At 42.0% G+C, this 22,545-nt stretch overlaps 1 protein-coding gene across 3 annotated transcripts in view; it reads right to left on the bottom strand.

Annotated features, from left to right (window-relative positions):
* Positions 1-22,545, bottom strand: part of SYT14 (synaptotagmin 14) — a 195,061-nt gene that overhangs the window by 78,195 nt on the left and 94,321 nt on the right. For all 3 annotated transcript variants that reach the window (XM_019516407.1, XM_019516406.1, XM_019516405.1), the window contains one exon: positions 19,991-20,209. In XM_019516407.1, coding sequence (XP_019371952.1) covers positions 19,991-20,209 — 219 coding nt within the window. The remainder of the gene's footprint in view (positions 1-19,990; positions 20,210-22,545) is intronic.

Genomic DNA, 22,545 nt, shown 5'->3' with positions numbered 1-22,545 from the left:
CACTCCTTGGCTCCCCAGCACGGCACGGCGCTGCCTCTGGAGGAGCCACTGGCCTCCGACTGCCCCACAAGCTGGGCCTGATTCACCATGAACAACAGTTCCCCCCCTGTGGCACTCCCACTCCCCAGCTGGTGCTCACAGGGGGGGCACTGGCGCTCCTGCCTGGGCCCCTCCCTGCCTGTCGCCTAAGTGGCAAGCACAGCTGGTCAGGGGGTGCACCGGTGCTCTCAGGAGATGCACATGCACCCCTGTGCACCCTTTACATGTTGCCACTGGCTGGAGGACTACAACCTGGGCGGCTCAGCTGTAGGGAGTGGCCACACATTAATAGAATATGAGCTGAATAACATGGATGAGGGAGAAACCTGCCCTGGAATGGTATCTCCTAAAGCATGCTTAAAACTAGTTTCAGGTATTAATGTGTGGAAAATCCAGGAGTTACGAGTTCCAGGAGCCACCTAAAAATGATGCATAACAAGGCAAAGTTTAGGCAGCTTAAAGTTGCACAGAAGTGTGTGTTGTGTAAAAACATATTTCCTTTTTTTTTCTTCTTTTAAACTTCCCACCTGATAATTTCATTGGGTGCCTCCATCTTCTATTCAGAGACAAAGAAATAATTCCCTATTCACTTTTTCCAGACCATTCAAAATTTAATAGACCTCTATCACACAGGTTCTCAGTTGTCTCTGTTCTAAGGTAGTATCTTAGCCTTTTCAGTTTCTCCTCAAATGGAAGATGTTCCATACCCCTGATCATTTTGCTATCCTTCTCTGTACCTTTTTCTAGATCTAGCATATCTTTTTGAAATGGGACAATGCTGTCATAGGGATAGCAAGAAAGGACTTTTCCAAGAGCTGGATCTGCTGATTCAGTTGGTACAGTCATACACAGGCAGTACTGGTTAATAGGTTCTTCCACCAAATTACTATCTAATCTTTTTACAGAGTCACTGCTAGAAATTTGATTGAGCTTAAAGAAATTAAAGTTCATCTGCTGATGGACTCCTTGAGACTACAGACAGGTGCCTCATACCCAAATCATTATGACAACAGCTAGTATTTTTTCTTGTCGTATCTTCCAGGTACACACCTCAAGCTTCTCACGTTAGGTGAAATAAAACTTTCTCCGGTACCTCTAATGTGTCTCTGCAAGTTAGGCTATTATTTGTTTTCAGCTGCTCAATGATGTACCCCCCAGGTACAGGTAACTTCTCTCAACTTGGGGTCTGATTTACTACACTTACAACACAGGCAAAAGCAGTTGTTCCCTTTGCTCCCACTAAGGGTTTCACAAATAGTGCGGTCTTTAATACCCTTCTGCCTGGCTATTCAAGAAAGATCCACACAAGGACTTACTTCCTCCAGGCCACAGGAGGGACCCAGGTAAAGAATCTTCACACAAGTCCTTCCTTGGTTCTGAATCTTTTCCTTTTTTTCTTAACATGCACAACACCTTAATATATTATTCCTGTTAGTAAGACATTTACTTCTAGACACATGCCCTGAAACTATGGAGTCCACACTGGGACATATATTTAGGTGCACATCTCTTTCATTATTACAGAATTAGACAACAGGGAAAAATACACCAAGTTGAGTTGCCCATGAAATGCTATATTGGCCATTGCATATAAAGAGTTAAAAGCTGAAAAATAAATCCATTGCTAGCAGCATGTTTAAGAATAAAAGACTCCTGGTTATTTAATTCCTTAGTGACTTACAGTAAGCTTCAAATGCCAGTTTAAGTTCTTGGTCTCACTTTTCAAAGCAATTAATGAATCACGTTCTACCTACATCAATTAGTTAATTTCAGCCTATGACCCCCTTCTACAGATGTGCTCCTCTGAAAAAATGCAGATCATAAAGCATGTGATTGGTAAAAATAAAGTATGGAATAAACTTCCCTAGGAGACCAGCAAATCCAGAGTCTGACCACCTTCAGAAAATTTAGCAAACCCTTCATTTTTTAGAAAGTCTTACTATCACAAGTGCCAAAATACAAACAGCCTTTTCCTTCCCAAACAGCTCCTAAATTCCCCCTCCTACCTTCCCTCCCGCCTCCCCCAACCACTGAACATGCACACTATTTGTAGCAAGTTACAGCAAGGGAAGTTCAGGTTAGATATTAGGAAGAATTTTCTCACTAGAAGGGTAGTAAAACACTGGAACAGGTTACCCAGAGAGGTGGTGGAATCTCCATCTTTGGAGGCTTTTAAGACCCAGCTAGACAAACACTTGGCTGGGATGATATAGCTGGAGATGGTCCTGCTTTGAGCAGGGGGTTGGAGTAGATGACCACCTGAGGTCCCTTCCAACCCTCATTTTCTATGATTCTATTCTGTTATTCTGTCAAGGCAGAAATGTCAGACATTTCATGAAATCCATTTATAGGCTTTGCTATTTAATTTATATGGGAAGCACTCAGATACTACAGTGACACCACAGTGAGAAGTGGCAGTATCCAATTGTGAATTAGATAAAATATACACTTTTACTTCTCCTGCAACAGTGCTTGATGCCTTTACTGATTTTAGGTTTCTAAGCCACTGCATGATATTTTGTTAAGTATGATGAACCAAAATCTTTCCAAAAATCAGTGGATTGATTTAAGGACCAAATGCTAAAAGCAACTTTGCATCTTTCCATCCATGTAGACTGTGCTGAAAAATAAAAGACATTTAAACTGCATCTAAAGTTTTGCTGGACCTTTATATCCATTAGCATTTTTAAAAAGTTTCTTACAACATTGCCAATTGTTACAAGCTTTTATAATCACACCAAGAAAACCATCTAGTTTTCACTGTAAACTTAAAGCATCAGTAAAAGTTCTGGGTTCACTGAGCAAATATTCTTTTAAGTGGATTTTGTACAATATACTATGTTTACATTGCACATGACTTTTGTTTGTCTTTTTAATAATGCTATATGTCCACATACAGTATGGTGCTAAAAGAGCTTACATTGTTAGATATAATTACACACACTGGTTTTGCCCAGTTATTTACAGAAATCATAAAAAGATCTTGACCCTTTAAAAATCCTGGATCCAGAGAGATGAGAGACTAATTAAACTAATAAGTTTTAAGCTAAATGAAAACCTTCCTGTAATTATTAATACATGATTTCCATCACTTCAGGGATGAACACTGCTAGGGGTGACTTTCTTCAAAGCCTCTGCATCATCACAAAGGGTGCTTCTTCAAAGAACCAAAAATTGCTGGCAGGGGAGGCCTATTTTTTTAGATCACTTTGCTCACTTGTACCCATCAGGAAGAAATCTTCACATGGGAAGGAAAAATACCCTTCAGAAATTGTTGTGTTGAGAAAGGGGAGTCTCTTGTTGGCAATTTTTCATATCTTTATCACAACCTTTGAGCTGGGTTACTAATCTTCCTTTGATAGTCAGCTGTAAATAATGTTCAATACTTTATAATGACACATTCCTTTACCATCTCTCCTGTTAATGACCAGATATGCTTGTTGCTTCGGGGTACACTTTTGTATTCATTCAAGTTCTTTCACACATATCAGTGAGAGACATACTGTACTTGGGGAATAGATTTTTTTCATGCACAGCTCCATATCCTCTGTCTCATTTTTCAACTCAGACTTCTCAACTTATCTTCACTACCTTCAACCATAATATAAACCTGACCATGAAGTCCCCTTCATCTTTCTCCTATGTTTGAAAATAAGTCTGATGCCAAGTCCCCAGATACCTAGATATAACATTATGTAGCCACCGCTGCTGCAATACTTTTCTGTGCATTCAGGAACTTTCTCTTAAAGTATTTCAGTTCAACTCCTGTTCACAGACTCTAAACTTTCTTTATCTCCAGCCTCCAATACATACATATACAACATACTTGTCTGCCACTCAGATATCCAAAGAACTACAATCAGAGTGTAACTACCATATCAAACAACCTGTGTACCTTTCTATTTGTTTTAGACTCAATTTGAGAACTTCCCCACAGAGGCAAATGACGTGGCTGGTCACCCGTGGCAGCTGGATTTGGACTGCCGCTACCACTACTGACAACTGTGTAGCTGCAATGGCAGGATTTTTTTTCTGCTCCCATCCTGAGTTGGTGCCCAGGGCAGCTGCTCGGTCACCCTGCCCTAATTACAGCACTGTTTCTCTCTCTTTTAAACAACACATGGACTTGCTCCATTGTGCCTCATACACTGCTTCTCTTGCTGTCCCCCTTTTAAATCATTGCTTTCACCCAGCTCTGACTTCTTCTCTATAGTCTCTATCACTTGGCTGAAAAGGTTTTTTTTTACTGCGGTAGCTCTAGAAAAAAGAGCACAAAAACCCAACTTTTTCTTTTAAGCGCTCTCTGTTTCAGATCTCAGCATAAAGCATGTATACAATGAACATATTTACTATGAAAGTGACATTCCATACCAGCATGTTGAAATTTATATTTAAACAAACTTCATGAAGAAATTTACTTCACTCTATTAAACTGAATGAATATCAATCTTTTACTACAATATGAGGACTAGGAATAGTTCTAAAACTGGGGAAACCTAATATTTTAATTGAAAACAGTAATGCCATTGTGCAAGTATCAACAATATTTTTACAGTACTGTATCTTGATTTGGAGACAAAATAATTGCTGACAGTGCAACAGTATTAGTGTCCACACAGTGCCAATGATAAATATCAAAATGTTATCACTGTATTACAAACATGTTTAAATTGGAAGAATGAGTAAGTTCCTGAATTTGCTGAATAAGTTTTTAATTGATACATTTTCACTACTGCTATCATTTGTCACCCAAAGTTTTCTCTAATTATTTTCTTTTTGCAAAACAAGCAGTTATCAGAGCACACGTTTAATACCTTTATACATCACAAATAAATGTAAAGTTGTTCATACACTTAAGACTTGGCAGGAGGAGCCACCAGAGAAACTGATACCCCCTTTCCAAAGGAGAGGGGGAAGGGACAGTGTACTTAGTATCCTCTTCTCCATAGGTGCCAGGAGCAAGTGAAACAGAAGCAAAGGAGGAAGAGAGGTTGAGGAGGAAGAGGCTGTTCAAACAGACCTTCACTGTATGAAATACGGTTCATGATCCTAGCTGAGTGGCAAGCTCATGAACTGTGTGATGTCAGCCAGGCAGGTACATGGCTTAGAGAGAATCCAGCTCACTATATAATCCTATCGTCATATCACAACACACACCATATAGTAGAAAAATATTTTTCAGTTAGTTTTAGCTAAATATAAACATACTGCAGACTTTAGACTCCTTCAGGAGCCTAGAGTCTGTTGCTGCTTTTAACTTGGCAGCTTGCACCGAGAAGGCTCTGACACTGGCAGTGGAGTGTTTGAAATAGAGGCAGTTGGAAAAGAAGAGAAGACATTGACAAAAGCCTTTTTTTCTAAGCTGCTTTTTTTTTTCTTGTTTTCCAAACTCTGCTGACAAGAAAGCTGCCTTTAAAAAAAATACTCTATTTTCTCCAACTGTGTCAATTCCACACACTCATTAAAATCAGAGCCTTTCTACTTGAAGCTGCTACCAGGCTAAAAGCTTTTGCATACTCCAGACTCTTGGAGGATTTTAAGACTGCTCAGAACCTTTATTAAGCTAAACTAAAATCTGTTTTAAAAATAGCAGAGAAATAAATGGCATACATTTGCTGAAACACATATAGTTTTTTTTCTCTAACATTTTCTACCTGGGATAGTAAACAGACCATGTATTGTAAAGAAGGGTGCAAAGGCAACATCACTGATGTTTTCACAAACAGAGCAAATGAAACAATGACACTAATATTCTATCATTTTTACTCCATTGACTTTAACAGAATACTTCAAATATAAATCTGCCCTTAAAAGCAGCATTCCAACTTTTTGAGGGATTTGCTTTCCTAACTGACAATTTCAGCAGATTTCTATATACTGCTTTTATTAGACTGTAATCTACAGATAAAGATCACTGGGAGCAATCCACCCAGGTTTCCAGAGCCACACTACTGGGGAACAGGGGGAGAAGGAAAAGTTTTTGTTTTTGTTTATTTCAACCACACCTTAACTGAAGACTTGTTCTTGAGACTGGTCTTTTATCACATGCCATCAGGACTATTCTATAAAAGAGCACTGCAGCCCCTATAGGCAAGGGCCTAAAGAACTTCAATTAAGTATGTTCCACCAATGGGACATTCAGGGAAAAATATTTGTTTGGGTCTTTTCTCTGCTTAAACTTCAAAACACCAATTTTATCATCTTTGAAACAGAAAATTTTCATGGAGACATATTGACATTTGAGACACAAAAATCAGACGTTTTGGACTGATGGTTATGGCTTTTTGACATGAAAAATGTAGGTACAACTCCACGTTCCCCTGCCTCTTTCATCCCAAATCACAGTGATGATCCTTTAGACACACAATGATATACAAACATGGAGTCTTGTTTCTACAAAAGATCTCTCTAAAGGTTTTGTTTGGTTCCAGTTTGAAACAGAAACAAATTTTGAAACCTCAAAAATCACCTCAATATTGAATTGTTGTCCTCTGCTCAGCTCAACTGAAGTGTTCCTTTGTTTGACCATATACCCAAAAAGCAAAAAAAGGGCAAGACATTTGTATAGGCTGCTGTATTTACTGAAGTCATACGCAGCTTTTGTGCGCTTCTCTGACTACCCTGATCATCGGATAACTAAGGCTCAAATCCAGTTCCCAATTAGATAGGTACACAGCACTTATTTAGCTAAAGTTAGCTGCATTAGTAGCATTTTAGGCAACATCTGCAGATTTTAGATTCCACTTCCCACAGTGCAACTGCTTTTTCCCTTATAAGCATACTCAGAAGCAATCCACTCCCACTACTTACACTCTGTGATGATACTATTCTGTCCAGGAAAGCAGGTAACTCTGTTTAAGCTGCAGGAGCACAGAAAGAAAAAGAGCAGAAGAAACCTAGGTAGGATGTAAGGGGGGAGCCTCCAAGCTTTTGTCCAGAAAGTGGGAGAACCAAGTTTTAAACAGCCTTTGGCCTGTGATTATTTAAACCTACGTGCTGGGGAGCCGCTTCCCAGCATAGGCCATGAGCTAGACAACGCCAGGAGCATCTCTACCTATCCTGTTGAGACTGGTCAGCTGGGCAGCCAGTGGAGGAAGATATGTAATACGAAGAAAATAGCACACAAAAGAGTGTACTGACCCAGTGAGATGGTTGCCACTCTAAGAGAAAGGTAGCCCTTGGTTCTGGCTTCCATCACTGACTGCTTCCACTCCCAATGGTGCAGAAGCTATCCCACTGCTGTCTATTTTGTTCAAGATATTAAATACACAATGCAGAAACACCAGTGAACACAGGAGCTCTCTGTCAAAGACTGTTTTTTTGACAGAGTGCTCTTTGGTCTCCTGTGTATCAAAACACCTGATTTTAGATCATAGTCTCTAACTCCAAATACTCAGCAATCTGAACCATCAACTCTTAAAACTGCCAATCTCCTTCAGGAAGACACCATCATCAGAAGCAACAAAAGTCCCTGGCTTCCAAAACAGCCAGATGAACCCAAGTTAAAAAAAAAGGATAGCAAGAAGAAAAGAAGAATATAAAATTACCCCAGAATGACAAGAACCCTGAGGACAATCATAGGAGGTTGGGGAAACACATGAACGGCTAGAAAACTTCAGCTACCTTGTCCAGACCACTACTGATCCAGAGAGCCTCCAGAGCTGCTATCAAATCAAGACTCAATTACTCCTCCAAATTAAAGGAAGGATATCCAGTTTGTCCCTGCAGCAAGAAAGAGGCATAATATAGAAAAGTAATACCACTGGAAGAGCCTTTAGAACTACAGAATCCACCTGAGAAGTTCCTGTGTCCATGCCAATGCTTTTCACTCCAACTCAAGGTACTTCTTTAAGGATTCCCAGGATCTGAACTACATTTCTACAAATCTAAGGGCTGTATAGCTGACTCAAGCTGATGAAACTCCACAGTTTAATTTAGGAAAAAATATTTATAGCAAACTAAAGATATGGGCATACAAGAAAATTACTGTCAAGTAAACTAGGGCATGAACTTAAAAGTGATTCAGCTACTTTGCAATAACTAGAGGCATGCACATTCTTATCCCATGGAAAATGCGAGGGAGCTTACTCCTCACTAAATGCAAGACCACTCATGGATAAAAAAATCTAGTTAGTTTGTGGAAGGGGTATCTTGCTCAGTCACAGGTCTCGCAGTGATGAGAGCAGTGTAAAACCTTTGGTAGACTGAAAAACCAAAGCACTGAAAATGACACCATCAACTCTTTTTCATCCTATCCTATAGTACAGGGTTTGGCAACCTGCAGCCCACAAGCCAGATCTTGCCCACGAACAGCTTTTGGTTCATCCTATGATTGTCTTATCCAGCCTGCAGGCAACAGCAGGGAGATCAGCAGCATGCAGTTGCATATACACTAGTTCCTTAGAGAGGCCATGTTTTCAAGTTGCCTGTTACCTCAAGGCTCTATGCTGAGGGCTGGTCTGTCTTGCCTCACTGCAGCTCCACTGACCCTTACCACCAAACCTGCGTTGGCCAAATTTTCTGGCAGGTCCAGTTTGAAGCTATGGGAAACCAGCCCTTGGCACAGAGCATGGAGGGCTGTGGCACTATGGAGGGGATGGGCAGCCCACGACAGCAGCCAGGTCATAAGTACTGGCCTGCCCTTCTAAAAGGTTGCCAACTAGGGGTGCACCGATAGAGATTTTGGGGGCCAATACCAATAGGTGATTTTTAAAGAGGTATATCAGCTGATACTGATTCTATTTCCAATACAGCTGTGTACAGCTGGTAAGTTCATTGGGGTGGAAGGGGAGGAGGGAAGTTAGGGGTGGGCAGGAGGGGCAGAGCAATGCCCCCCATGGTGAGGGAGGGGGCAGGGCAGGGGCAGGTGCTGCCCAGCCAGGGCAAAGAGCAAGACAGAGCCATGGCTCATAGGCAGCGGGGGGAGGGGGGGGTGGACCAGGGCTGATTCCCGCTGCTGCACACACCCAGGAAGGATACAGCAGGGGTGTGTGCCCCAGTAGGCACATGGGGCAAGGCAGGCAGCCTAGAGCAGTGTGCTGAAGCCAGGACTGTGCTGGGCTCTTCTTGGCAGGGCCTGGGCTCGGGGTGGGGGCTACAGAGGGCACTGCAGCCACCCCAAATTTCACTGTAGCCCCATTCCCAGCAGCTACTGGTGTGGCCTGCAGCACGCTCCATAGACCCCACCCTGAGCCCAGCCCCTGCCAAGAAAAGCCTGGCAGTACCGCCTCCACCCTGCAGCTACAGTCCAACCACCCCACCTCGCACATATCCGGGGCACATGCCCTGCCCCCCATACCCTCCCAGGGTGCAAGCAGCAGCGGAAGCTGCCCCACCTTGCCCCCCTCTTGAGCTGCAGGGAGCATTGATCTGCTCCCCTCCATGCCCCTTCCCTCCCCCCCTCCCCTTCCACAACAGACTTACCAGCTGCATGCAACTCTCCACACTGCTGAGCTGTGCTCCTCACTGCCTGAGTGCTGTACTGCAGCTGTGTGAACGCACAAGCATTAGCTGGCCAAATTATCAGCCACATAGGGCCAATTTCCAATACAGCCAATTTTCTTTATATCAGTACCGATCCAATATCAGACCGATGTATCAGTGCATCTCTACTGCCAACCCATACTACAGTAGTAGTAAATAGTCAGAGAGACATAGCAATCAACACTTGTCAGCTCTGGCAGCACTACTTAGTCCAGGGGTGGGCAATTATTTGGGCTGGAGGGCCACTTAAAGAGTTCTGTTGAACTGTTGTCGGCTGGTAGGGGAGGGAGGTCAGGGGTGCTGACTTGACTGGGTGGGGAGGACCAACTGATCCTATCTGGTCCTATCTGGTCAACCTGCCCCACACCCACTCTGGGACCACTAGACAGAGACTAGCCAGGGACCCTGCAGGCAAAGTGAGTGCAGCCAGGCAGATGAGGCTGCAGGCAGGCAGACAGCAGCATCTAGGAGTGGGATCAGCAGGCAGGGGCTTGGACCCAGGACAGAGCCACAATTCGCTCCCCACAATGGGCTCTGGTTTCATGGGAGGGATATATGGGGAGTGGATCACAACTCTGCCCTGGGTCGTGGCCCCACACTGTCACCACCCCATAATCCTGGCCCTGACCCAAGCCCCGACCCCCCATGCCACTCCTGGACACTGCTTCCCACTCACTCATGACCCCATTCCACCCACCTGGCCAAGTGTACCCTGCACATAGGGGTCCCGGGCCAGTCTTCCTGAAGACCTCACCCACCTACCCTCCCGCTCTATCTGGCAGTCCCAGGAGTGGGTACAGGGCAGACTGGCGGCAGTAGCTGGACAGAATAAGCTGCGGCCACCACGGGGGTTACCAGGAAGCCGAGTTCAACCACTGCGCTGCCCTGCACCCAGGAGTGGCAGAATGGACCACATGTGCCTGGGCCAGGCAGCACTGAGGGACATGGCATGGACCATATTTTGCCCACCCCCAGATTTAGTCACTGCCCTTTCCCCATTCTATGAATTTGTTTAAAATTATTAATACATTTTAATATTTAACAAAAGATAACCAGGAACAGATTTCAAAAGGAGCCAAGGAGAGCATATGCCAGCTTAAGTCGAAGGTTGGCAACCTTTAAAGCCTGCAGGCCAGATTGACCCAGTTCAGACTGGAGGCAGGCTATCAGGCAGCCAGAATAACGCTAGGATGTAGCCACCACTGCTGCTTTTCCCTGTTGCCAGCATGGAGAAGAGCCTGCCACTGCTGCTTTTCCTTTTGATGGCAAAGGAAACTGATTGCTGCTAAAGCACCAAGTCCATGGGCGAGATCTAAAGGCTCAGCCCATGGGCCATAGATTAGTGACTCCTGACTGAAGATGTTTAACTAAATGAATTCTTTGTGGCTATCACTGGAGACATCCTGCTGTAAGGAATCTCCAGATCTCTTCACAGTGGTCCAGCAGGCTAGGGACAGACGTTACACATAAACTGGTTTAAGTGATCACAAACTGGTTTAAACCTGTAACAGAACAGATGTTCAGTGCATATAAGCCAGTTTGAAAATGGCTGAAACTGGTCTGAGATGAATCTGGCTGAATATAGGATCAGACTTAACTGATTTGGGTCAAACCAGTTTATGCAATGTCTGTCCCAGACCCCTTGTTGATTTAAGTTAAACTAGACAACCCCCAGCATGCTCTCCGGGCTGGGCAGGGCTCTCTGCTCCACAGCAGAGCTGGACCCTCCCCTCTGCTCCCTGGCTGCAGCTCCAGTAGAGACTTGCAGGCTACTCCCCCCATCCCCCTCACCACTCTGTGCTAAGCAGGAATCCCCCCTCCCCTCGCTGACAGGTAACTGTGTATTAACTAGCAGACCACATGCTAGCTACGATCCGTGCTGTGACAAAGGCAGAATCAACAGGTAGCTGGTAACGTCCCTCTGTTGTTTTCTTAACGGGATGATAAGGGGTGCGTGAAACAGGCCATATTTGATTCGGATTCGGCCTCAATCAGGGACAGCAATTTGATTCATCGATTCGGATCACTGTCCCCAATTCAATTCGGCTGAATCCAAATCTGAAGATTTGATTCTGATCCAGAGAATCAGCAATTCAGCAGTAGGCACAGCTTTAAGTGTTTTTTCTATGTACCTCAAGGTAACAGGTGTGGCTCATGAACATTTCGATGCTGGGGTGAATGGAATGTCACACAGGAGCACGGGGAGGACGCCCGTGTGCTCAGCAGCAGAATTATTTCCGGTCCACTTCCAGATCTGCCAGAGAATGTGCTGGGGGTCCCCCTGCACTCTCCTGACTCAGCAGTTGGCTGTGGGGGTGACCCCAGGTGCTCCCCCCAACCCAGGAGGCACCAGGCGCTGAGCAAGGGAATGCGAGGGGAGCCCCCCAGCGCATGCTCCCCAGTGGATCCAGAAGTAGACTGGAAGTGCTTCTGGTCTACTTCCGGGTCTGCTCCCGAGTGTGCTAGGGAGCCCCCTGCGCTCCTGTGGGATGCTCCATCCACCCCAGCACCACAGCATTCATGAGCCGCCTGGTAGCTTGAGGTATGTAGAAAAAACATTTGAAGCCGTGTCTATGTCCAAATCTCCAAATCAATTCGGAAGGTTCCAATTTAATTCAGGGAAATTAAAGGGTCTCTTGATTCAATTCGGATTCAGAGATGTGGCCACTGAATCGGGCCGAATCGAATCAGGAACCAAAGTTTCGCACAGTCCTAATGAACTCTTATCAATTCCCTGCTGGGCTAATCAGAGCATCCTGCCAAAGTCTGGCCACACCCCCCACAGCTCAGTACTGTGGGAAGGAGGGGAGGACTGCTCTAGCACCCCCGGCTTCTAGCCTAAGCCACTGCAGGCATGTGCCTGCATTTCTGGAACGAAAAGGGAATGTCTATCTACTCCAAACCGGGTAAAGCTTTCCAAGTTAGAACAACCTGCAAAGCTTGAATCAATTCAGGCTTAGGCTTTTTGAATGTCTGTCCCTAGCCATGAAGACATTCTCCCCAAGCTAGCGATAGAGAGAAACACTGTAAAAAGTTATTTGATCAGTCAGACCTCTAAGATCAGATTCTCTGCTCCCTATGCAGATGCAGAAAACAGGAAGCCACAGTCCAAAAGAACACACCAGAAGGTACTTAAAACCTTGCTAGGGATAAAGGCTAGGAAAGGTAAACTACAAAAATAACCCCTTGTTCTACCTTCAAAGTATGGAAAATCCAGTAGCATCTGCCTGATGGAAGATAGAACATCAGATTCTCATTTAAAAGAGATAAAGCTTCCACACTACAATATTTTAGTACTCCCATATGTTTCAAAAAATGTTGAGAAACGTAAGGCAGTCAGACTCAAAACACATGGATCATTAAGCACAAGACAGGGCAGGGTGGCACCTTAGAGCATTTATACACATACTTGTCCATGCTGCAATGTGCCAGAGATATGGCACATTGGAACAGACTTAATTAATCTAGTCTGTTCCACATGTGACCTGACGGTACACCGCACTGCGTCACTTGCAGTTGTACAAGCGGTGAAACGTGCATCAGTGCAGAGAAAATGGCGGCGGTGCACTTTTGAACTAAAACACCTTTGATGCATTTTAGTCAAAAGCAGACTACTGCCATTTTCTGCATACTGACATGCATTTCGCCTACTGTATGCATCACAGCTGTGGGCAACAAAGTGTCTGGCACTGCAGCATATACATGTATAAAAAATGCCCTTAGAGACTACCTAATTCAGAAAGGCTCGAGCCATCATAGGCATGCTTTTGTACCTTACTTTCAACACCTCTCTCAACCAAATAGTCTCTAAGGTAATACCGTGCCTTCCGCCTAACTTCAGGGTGAAATGGCTAACCATTTCTCTCTATGACTGAATCATTTGTCACAGAACTCCACTGAATGTGATGCTATTAAAAAATAAATAAAATAAAAAGGAAATGGAATCAGTCATTGTATTGCACATGGTAACCTACAGCTAAGTAAAGAACAGTTCTGACTGCTTACATTATCTGTTACACTATGATGCCAGTGGCTTCATCTCACACCTGGAGCCACACTCCAGATTTGCTGCCTATCATTTGGAGTTTTGCACAACTGATGAAAAGATCTGGACTAGGCATGCTTAGTCAGAGCCAGCCCAGGGGAACTTAAGACACTCCTGCATGCTGTCATGAATATACAGAATAGAATCTTTTTTCTCCTCTGGGTGCTAGGGATTCATAGGATTTGTTGCTTTCAGAAACAAGGAAAAAAATCTACGACTAACATCTGTCTGTAAAGTCTCACTTTCAACATGCTTGTCTTAACAGCCTCAACTTAATAAAAAAAAAAAGAAAAACCCCACCCCAAAAAACAACCTCTCATCTTCTGGAACCTCAAGGGACTGTTTTTCTGACAAAAAAATGACCTCTTCTGTAGAATTGTTAGAAGAGAACACAGGCATGGGAATTTGCTTGTATGAATGTGTGCAGGTTTTAAAGTTTAGGAAGGAGCCATTAGAGGCAGTAAGACATGATGGATTAGACATTATCTGTTAAGAATTCATATAGTATAGTTTCTTTAAAATTATGACTAAGATACCAACAATTTGCTTCAAGTTTCAAAATATAAATTTTACTATAAAAATTTGAAACTTGAGTTTTGTGAACAAACCCATTTCTTCACCTACAACAACATCATTTTGGATTTTTAGAAATTAAAATTTTAAAAATTTCAGTTACGTCACTATTTCTGCTACCACTTACTTTCTGCAAAGAAACATTAACTGAGTATGAAATATTTACTCTATATTTTGAGATAAAGGATTCCTCTCATATAAATGTGAGCCAGATACAGCAGCTCAGACAATAACATGTAAATAAGGCAGAATATTTTGTATTTACTAGGGTCATAAGAGCATTTGAAATAGTTTGGAAAGTAACTACTCTTTCAGGAAGTGGGAGCACATCATTAACAATGAAATGGCAATCATACTAGGATAGGAACAAAGAGAAGTGATTCCACGCTCTCTGAGTTTACAATTACTAAAACCCCAGATGCTCTTAGCTAATATTTTAATGAGCAAGTTGGAACATAACTATATCCAAAAAAGGTAAAGGATATTATCTGATCCTGAGTTGAACCAAGACATTGACACTCAGGAAAAAAAGGATAAGTGCAAACACAGAACTCCAGAACAATTTAACTTTACTCTGATTTGATCTTCTCTTGATTTTCTACTAAACTAGACTTTATTCAGATATTAAGGAATCTGAGGTTGTTTCTAAGGTAATTTACTAGAGCCTGTCATAAAAAGAAAAATCATCTTGTGGACTCTGAAGGCAAGCATACCTCTAACTGCAATTCAGATGAGAAACTTTCATTAAATCAAAAGTATATTCAGATTCTGCAGAATTTCAGTATAATATGTGCTACAGAAGTACATGAAGTGATACAGATCCAGTTCCTAGGCAGATGACTGACATTGCACAACTAGAGAAATATTTACTAAATTACTTAATATAAATGTAATGAAGCAAATGAAAAGGTTTAACACAGTACAAGGAAAATATATCATTAGAAAAACAGCAATTGTGCAAAAATATTAGTAAATTATTACTTGTTTTCTTTACTTAAAGATTAAATGTTATATAAATGATGCTATCAGCCCTATGCTACTAGGTAGAAAAGAAAGATTAATATGGCCATCTAGAGGACAAAAGAATAAAACGAAAACATGACACATTGGCTTATGTTTTCAAACTTCAAAATAATGCATTTTGAGAATATTTACATCCTGTAAACCTGAAATCAAATATAAAATATTAGTCAGTTATTAACACATGTTTTTCCATTGGCAATAGGCAAATTTTAGGTTATGATTGAGTTTTCATAATTTGCAATTAGAAAACCAAGTAATGTATCAAATAATAATTGGGCTTAACCTCATTTGCTCAGAGAGCAAGATTCTGTTTATTATCTATTTTATTACAAACTTCTGGGCATGCTTTATTGTTGGGTTTGTTTTTTGTTTTTTTAACAAATAAGGAGAGTTGTCAAGAAAGAAAATAACTAAAAAGAAATGTCCAAGGTACAGGAAGAAACAGTTATGGCTCCCTTCTTTAAAAAGAAAAGTATAACATGCTGCAGAAAAAACGACAGAACTCCAGATTAATACCAAAAAGAAAACCAGATAACTACTTCTAAAAATGGAAAACCATGGTATTTTTTAAATCAGCTCATGCTGTCTTTGATCTGGTGCGGAATTTTTACTGATGTCAATAGGAACTATACATTCTAATGTTTGGTAAATATGACCATAACGTCTAGGATCTAAACATGGGGAAAAAATAAATAAATTTATGAAAAATTAAGAACATGGGGAAAAATATATTAATAAGTACTAAAACTATTTATTTTACGACACTCTCCCTTTTTATACATAGACGTTTTTGCCTAAATAATTTTTAAAAATCTCTTATTTTTCTTTACATTTTGTGTAAACTATCCACTGACAAAAAATCTCAGGATTGTTATGATGCCTCAAGTGTTAAGGCTTGATATTAAAATTTCAAGAAACAGCAAAACGTGGTATTGTAAAATTTACAATGAAGCAGCTAAAATATTCCTTGATGTTCTTCATTATTAATCTGAGATTAGCAAATTGTTTCTCTAAACATGTATGAACTAGCTGGCTACGATCTCCAGCTTGTGTCTATGGATTGCAGGTTTGCTTTATCAGCTGCCCACTTTCTCTGTCACTAAAGTTCTAGGATGTGCGGCTTGCCTTCCAGGGCAAATAAAAAGCAACCAGGCACACTCTTCCTTATCTTTTCCTGTATTCAAAGCAAATGTGTATGAAAAAAATTATTAATGTGGAGCTTTGCCATTATATTTGAAATGGTTTTGGGAGAACTAAAAAGTATCAACAAATTATATATTGTAGTGTACTAGAACAGTATAAAGAATATTATGCTAGTTTTTTACTGCCTTGAATATTATTATTGCACAGCATCTTGGAGACTAACAACAGATCATTATAAAATATGGGCCTGATTCTGCAACTACTTTACACACAGGTGTACCAAGACTGCAGGTAGATTTCCTGGAACTCCTAATAGACTGGGATTAAATGTCCGCTTACATACAACAGCTAAAGCAAAATAACCAGTTGAAAAATGATAACTATTATAGCGACTACTGTAAAACTTGTTGTTGTAAATAAAATTAAAGAATATATTTAAAAGAATGAGAGACACAAAAAAGAGTTTTTCCAAACTTTGAACACCCTCCCAATAAATTACATGTATAACTATTTAAAAGGTTAGTTTAACACTTAAATTTATGACATTTAAAAGTTACACATTATACCTCTCCTGCCCCTTTGTGTGTGTTTGTTTGAATGGAGACAGGATCTAGAAGTGTGGGCATTGATGGCATTTTCAACAGGACACAGGAAACAAATGGCTGACAAACTCTTAGCTGCTGCACTTTGATTCTCCTACCACAGACTGCAACCATGCTCAAAATTTTAACAGGAGAAAAAGGTAGCTTGCATGAGCTGCAGCAGTTTTGAGGCAGAGGATAAAAGAAGATGATTTTAAGATGGAATTTAATCTGCCTATTGACATAAGAGAAATTTGACAGCTCTGAAAGACTGAGGCTCAAGAGTAGAGAAGGGAAGATGGAAGAAGAAATTCAGGAGACAGCTTACAAAACAAATACTAGCAATTTTGAGATGGGAGGAAGAGGAGTAAATGTATGAAGAAGTAGCCTCCACTAGTTAGGAGACAAGCAAACACTGCTGGGGCTATAATAGATTCTGCATCTCTTATCTGTTCTTATTTCTCAGTACCAACATCTCCTTTTCTCAACCCATCTAGCATCTCTTAACCTTCTCCCTGAAATGGTGCCAGATTAAGCTGGCTCCCCACAAAACTCATAGAAAGGTGGCAGAGAAGAAAGTGTAGATGCTGCTGTTGACAAGTATAAATAGATAAAGGAACTGAAACAGAAAATATTTGGTATACCCTCTGCCCTTATTCCTATAAGCCTTTCTCCATGCAAGTGCCTCTTAAGTAGCCAGTACCCATCACTTTCCCATTTTCATCTGTATTGTTGGAACTCAGGCTCACCTATCTCCTAAAGTCCAATTTCAAAGACGAAAAGGCACTAAGGAGTTTTGATGACAACAAGTCTGATGAAAACGAGTCAGTCTTTAAGATGGCACTCTGCCCTGCCTTCTGCCTGAACAAGAAAAGAGAATTAACTTACTCTGTTTCAGGCTTCCAATACATGTCATCCATTTTGTCTCTGTGATAGAAATCATCAGTGATTGCATAACTAGTGCCTGTTTTCCAAACCAAAATGTGGGCGAGATCATAAAAACAAAATCCTTAATTTAAGAGATAAACAACCTTTTCAATAGGGAAAAGAGACAAATTAGGCTTTCAAACCAGTCAGAGAATCACATGAGATTTCCAAACTTTCTACATAGTTAAGAGCTGATACTAACCTAGTCTGAAATTAGATTCACTGTTTCAGAAAATATACTAATAATTTTATTATGTATACAATTTAAAACACGAGATTTCTTATCCAAAAAAATCTAATTAATGCACCCATGTAAAAGTCAGTACCTGATTTTTTTTTTTTTTTTTTTTTTTTTACCTGCATCTCAAACAAAACTCCCTTCTTCTTGCTTGTTAATAAATATAAATAAAGTTTTGCACCTTCAGCTATTTTTAAGGAGTAAATGGTGCTTGCGTGCCATCTAGGTCAACTGAAAAGAGGCACTTAGTAGAGATGCACCGATACATCATTTCGGGTTCAGATCTGTACTGATATAAAAAAAAACTGGCTGCATCGGAAATCGACTCCATGGGGCTGATAATTTGGTCAATAAATGTCCCTGCATGCACGCAGTCGCAGCATGCAGGCAACAAGGAGCACAACCCAGCAGTGTGGAGAGCTGCCTCCAGCTGGTAAGTCCATTGTGGTGGAAGGGCAAAGGGGAGGGAAGAGGCAGATCAACCCTCCCCCCCAATACTGAGGAAGGGGGAAGGGGCAGGGGCAGACACTGCCCAGTCAAGTTAGGGCGGGGCATGAGACAGACCCACAGCTTGTTGGGGAAGATGGGGTGGTTCCCGCCACTGCTTGCACCCCGGGAGGGCACAGGTGGCGGGGGGGTCGTGTACCCCCAGGATCTGCATGGGGCAGGGCAGGGGGGCTGCAGCTGCAGGCTGGAGCTGGGGCTGCACCAGGCTCTTCTTGCCAAGGGCTGGGCTCAGGGCAGGGGCTACAGAGGGGGCTACAGCCACCCCAAATTTTGTCGTAGCTCCCTCCCAGCGCTGCAACTGCACACCCAGCACAACTCTGGCTCAATCCCCGCCTCCCCCATGTGCCGGGAAGAGCCAGGGCTGTGTCAGGCATGTGGCAGTGGCACTGGGAGGGAGCTACAGTGAAATTTGGGGTGGTTGCAGCCCCTGCCCCAAGCCCAGCCTCTGGCAGGAAGAGCCCGGCACAGCCCCAGCTCTAGCCTGCGGCTGCAGCCTGCCCATCCACTCCGCACAGATCTGGGTGGGACATGCCCCCGTGCCCTCCCAGGGTACAAGCAGCAGTGAGAGCCACCCCCCCACCAAACAAGCCGCAGGTCCACCCCACCCCATGCTACGCTCCACCCAGGCACCGCTTGTCCTTGCCCCTGTTCCCTCCCTCACTGCAGGGGGCATTGATATGCCCCCTCATGCCCCTTCCCTCCCACAAAGGACTTACCAGCTGAAGGCAGCTCTCCACACTGTATCAGAAACTGGATCAGTATCAGCTGAAATGGCTCCTTAAAAATCAGATACTGGTATCAGCAAAAACAAATCTCTATCGGTATGTCCCTAGCACCTAGTTATTGCCATGACGCACTGAGGATATGTCGCAAGAAAAGTAGGACTGATTTTCAAAGAAAAGTAACCTTCAATGCCATGACAGATTTTTATTAATAAAAAATTAACTTTTCTGGCCTTTCTTTTTGAAACAAGAAAGAGGAGATATTCCTGTAATTTACATAGTAAAAACAGAACAGAACAACTTTACTGAATAATAAAACCAACTTCAGAGTTATGGCAGCCAACAAGTGCATATTATATACAGAATCCAGCAATGCCTTATACTTCTGCATTTACACTACCTTAAAATTCATCAGGATTTCCCACAAATACCACAAAAACAACTTAAAGGCAGTTCTTCAAATAAGTTATTGCTGATAAAGTTGCACAATATTCTTTCCTCCCATATTAAGTTCCATATGCAGTACTTCCATGAAGGACAAGAACATACATTTCCATCTGTTTTTGTAGTGCATTCAGATAAAACAAATATTTAGCAGACACTAGCAGACAATGACTATTTCTAAATAAGAGTATTTAAATGCAGTATTCTGCACATTATAACTTGAAAATGAGGGATGAAGACAGAACTTTTGTAAACTATACCTTACCTTCATCTATTGAAGCTTCACTACTGTAACCATCATACTCTGCAGACAGAGGGCTATATTTTTGTCTGGTTTCCCAAAGGTAATTTTTCTGCTGCCTGCTATCTACCACTGTTGGTCTGGAACTGTGTGTTCTGGACAAGGCTTCATGGTATTTACCCAGTGCCTCATCTTCACTTTCAGAAGATGAGCCATGCTGGTCTTTATTCATGTACGAGTTGTCTGTTTGGAGAAAACAAAAAAGTAGATGATAGACTGTAGCTCAAGAGGAAGCGCAATAAATTAATCAATAAACAAATATTTCAAAAGGTTATAGAAACTTTAGACAAAAGCATAAAATATATTAACAAAATCGTGTTATACATGTGCCAGACTAAGGACCGTGTTGCACCTTACACCGTGAGCCACACAAAAGTTAATCAGTGTTAGTGCTAGATCAGTCACGCTGCAGGCCAGCAGGGGCCTGGAACACTGAAAGGTAAGTGCCTCACCTCCCATTCCTACCTGTCCCCTGCTCCCTGAGGCTGCCTGGGTTTCCCCTTGACCTCAGGGCATTACTTACTGATGGCTGCCTGTGCTGTCTGTCCCAAGGAAGCAGGCAAGGAAGGTTTAAACTGCTTGCCCAGCCTCTGCTGTTGCTGGGCTGCTGCTCTTCTGACTCAGAGCAGCAGCAGGAGCAGGCAGGCAGTTTAGCCCTTCCCTGCCTGCTCCTAGGGAGACACAGCATGGGCAACCACCATCCACTGGGAGATGGGGGAGGCAGTGAGCAGAGATATGGGGTACTGGGAAGGGTGATGGGGGGTAGTGGACCTGATCTGGGCCACCAGCAAAGGGGAATGGGAGGGGTGTTACTAGGGTTCGAATTATGGGGCGGGTGATCCTCCCCCGCAACACATAAGAGATAAGAGCCCCCTGTAAGATCTGAAAATCAGAACCTGAAGGCAGGTCTTCAATTTTATTAGGGCATCGTGATAAGCAGTCCTGGTTTTTTTTGTTTTTTTTTTTGCAGTCCCTCCACAAGAGTCAAAGTATAATTCGAACTCTGGTGTTTACACTAAGATGTAACCCAGTGTACCTGCCGCTTTGTGTTACGTGAGCTGCGTAGCACAGATCAGAGATAATCCTGTCTTGGAGTGGTGTAGCTTTGAGCTGCATAACAAGTACTTAAAACCAGTGTCAGGTATTAACATGCAGACAATCCAGGGGTTAAGAGCATCAGGAGTCGCCCAAAATTACTGTGCAACAAGGCCCTAAATTTGTAATAGCTCATAGGAATTTTTGTTATTTTTTGGTAAATGCAAAATGATTGTACATCTCTAGACAAGAAAGAATAGGAAATCTAATTTTTACCAAGAAGCAGACATCCAACTTTTTAAATCAATTCTTAATTAAAAAATAAAAAGCTCAACAGACTTTATGTAATTAGAAAGCACACTGCAATGTCATATTTTGAATTACAGACTGCTATCTAAGTCAGCTCCCAATTTTACAAGTGATTTATATCATAGTATTAAGTGTAAATAAAATTCTCGAGTCAAAAGGAAAATCTATGACATGATTACTTTAAGCTTTGCAGGTTAACACCACCAAATAATCCAGATAACTGGGGTGGGGGGATGGAATACAGCCTTATTATTTCAATTAATTTGTTTTTTAAATATAAAATAATCTATTCAGAGTTTAAAACAGGTATTTACAAACACACATACATACATATAAGAAGAGATGTGAAGCTTGTAGGAAAGCATTGATTAAAATTAAAATTATAAATAGATATATAGGACTTTAGTTAATTGACAATGATTGATCCTCATCCAATTTCTGCCATTAGAAAACAGGGTCTCCCACCAGGCACCAAGACAATATAACAGTTTATATTCTTGTTTTCTGTTTTTCACCCAGTCTTTAAACCTGAAATCTTCTCCTTGATGGCTAACACTTTCCATATTGTTCTCTTTTAAATGTTATACTTTCTGAAAAAATGAACAAATGTTCAGATTTTTTTTTAGCCTGAGGGCAGTGACAAATGAAGTTTATTTTCCTACTAAATTTCAACTTTCAAACTACAGCCATTTAGTTTTAGGGATATATTTTAACAGACTCTCACTTGAGAGAGTGCAAACTATATACAACAGAAAAAACGTTATTTTGATTTTAAAAAGTCACACCACAATAGAGCGATTCCTTTTCATTGGGCTCAGAGCAAAATTATACCCAGTACGCAAGAGAGCAAAATTACCCATTTTCCAAGGGCTGGGAAAAGACTCTTGTAGGCTGAGGCCTGATGCAACATATAGTATACAAAAGAATTAAGAGAGAAATCTGGCCAAATCTGTATGGTATGCAGAAACTGAGGCAAAGGAATTCTGTGACTCAGAGGATCTACGGAGAATAAAGAAGGGCAGCAGAATCACTGGAATGTAACTGTGCTGAACTTCATTAGGGTGCAGACAGAAGTGCAGCTCCCTGCTGTGACTGAGAAGGCTTTGCAGGAGGCATTCTGAGTCACCATGATTGCCCTGAGCAAACAGAAGTTCATTGTTGGTTGGCGGGGGGGG

The sequence above is a fragment of the Gavialis gangeticus genome, unplaced genomic scaffold (assembly GCF_001723915.1).
Source record: "Gavialis gangeticus isolate Ggan-Ray unplaced genomic scaffold, GavGan_comp1, whole genome shotgun sequence".
NCBI lineage: Eukaryota > Metazoa > Chordata > Crocodylia > Gavialidae > Gavialis > Gavialis gangeticus.
This window is presented reverse-complemented; position numbering and strand designations above follow the sequence as displayed.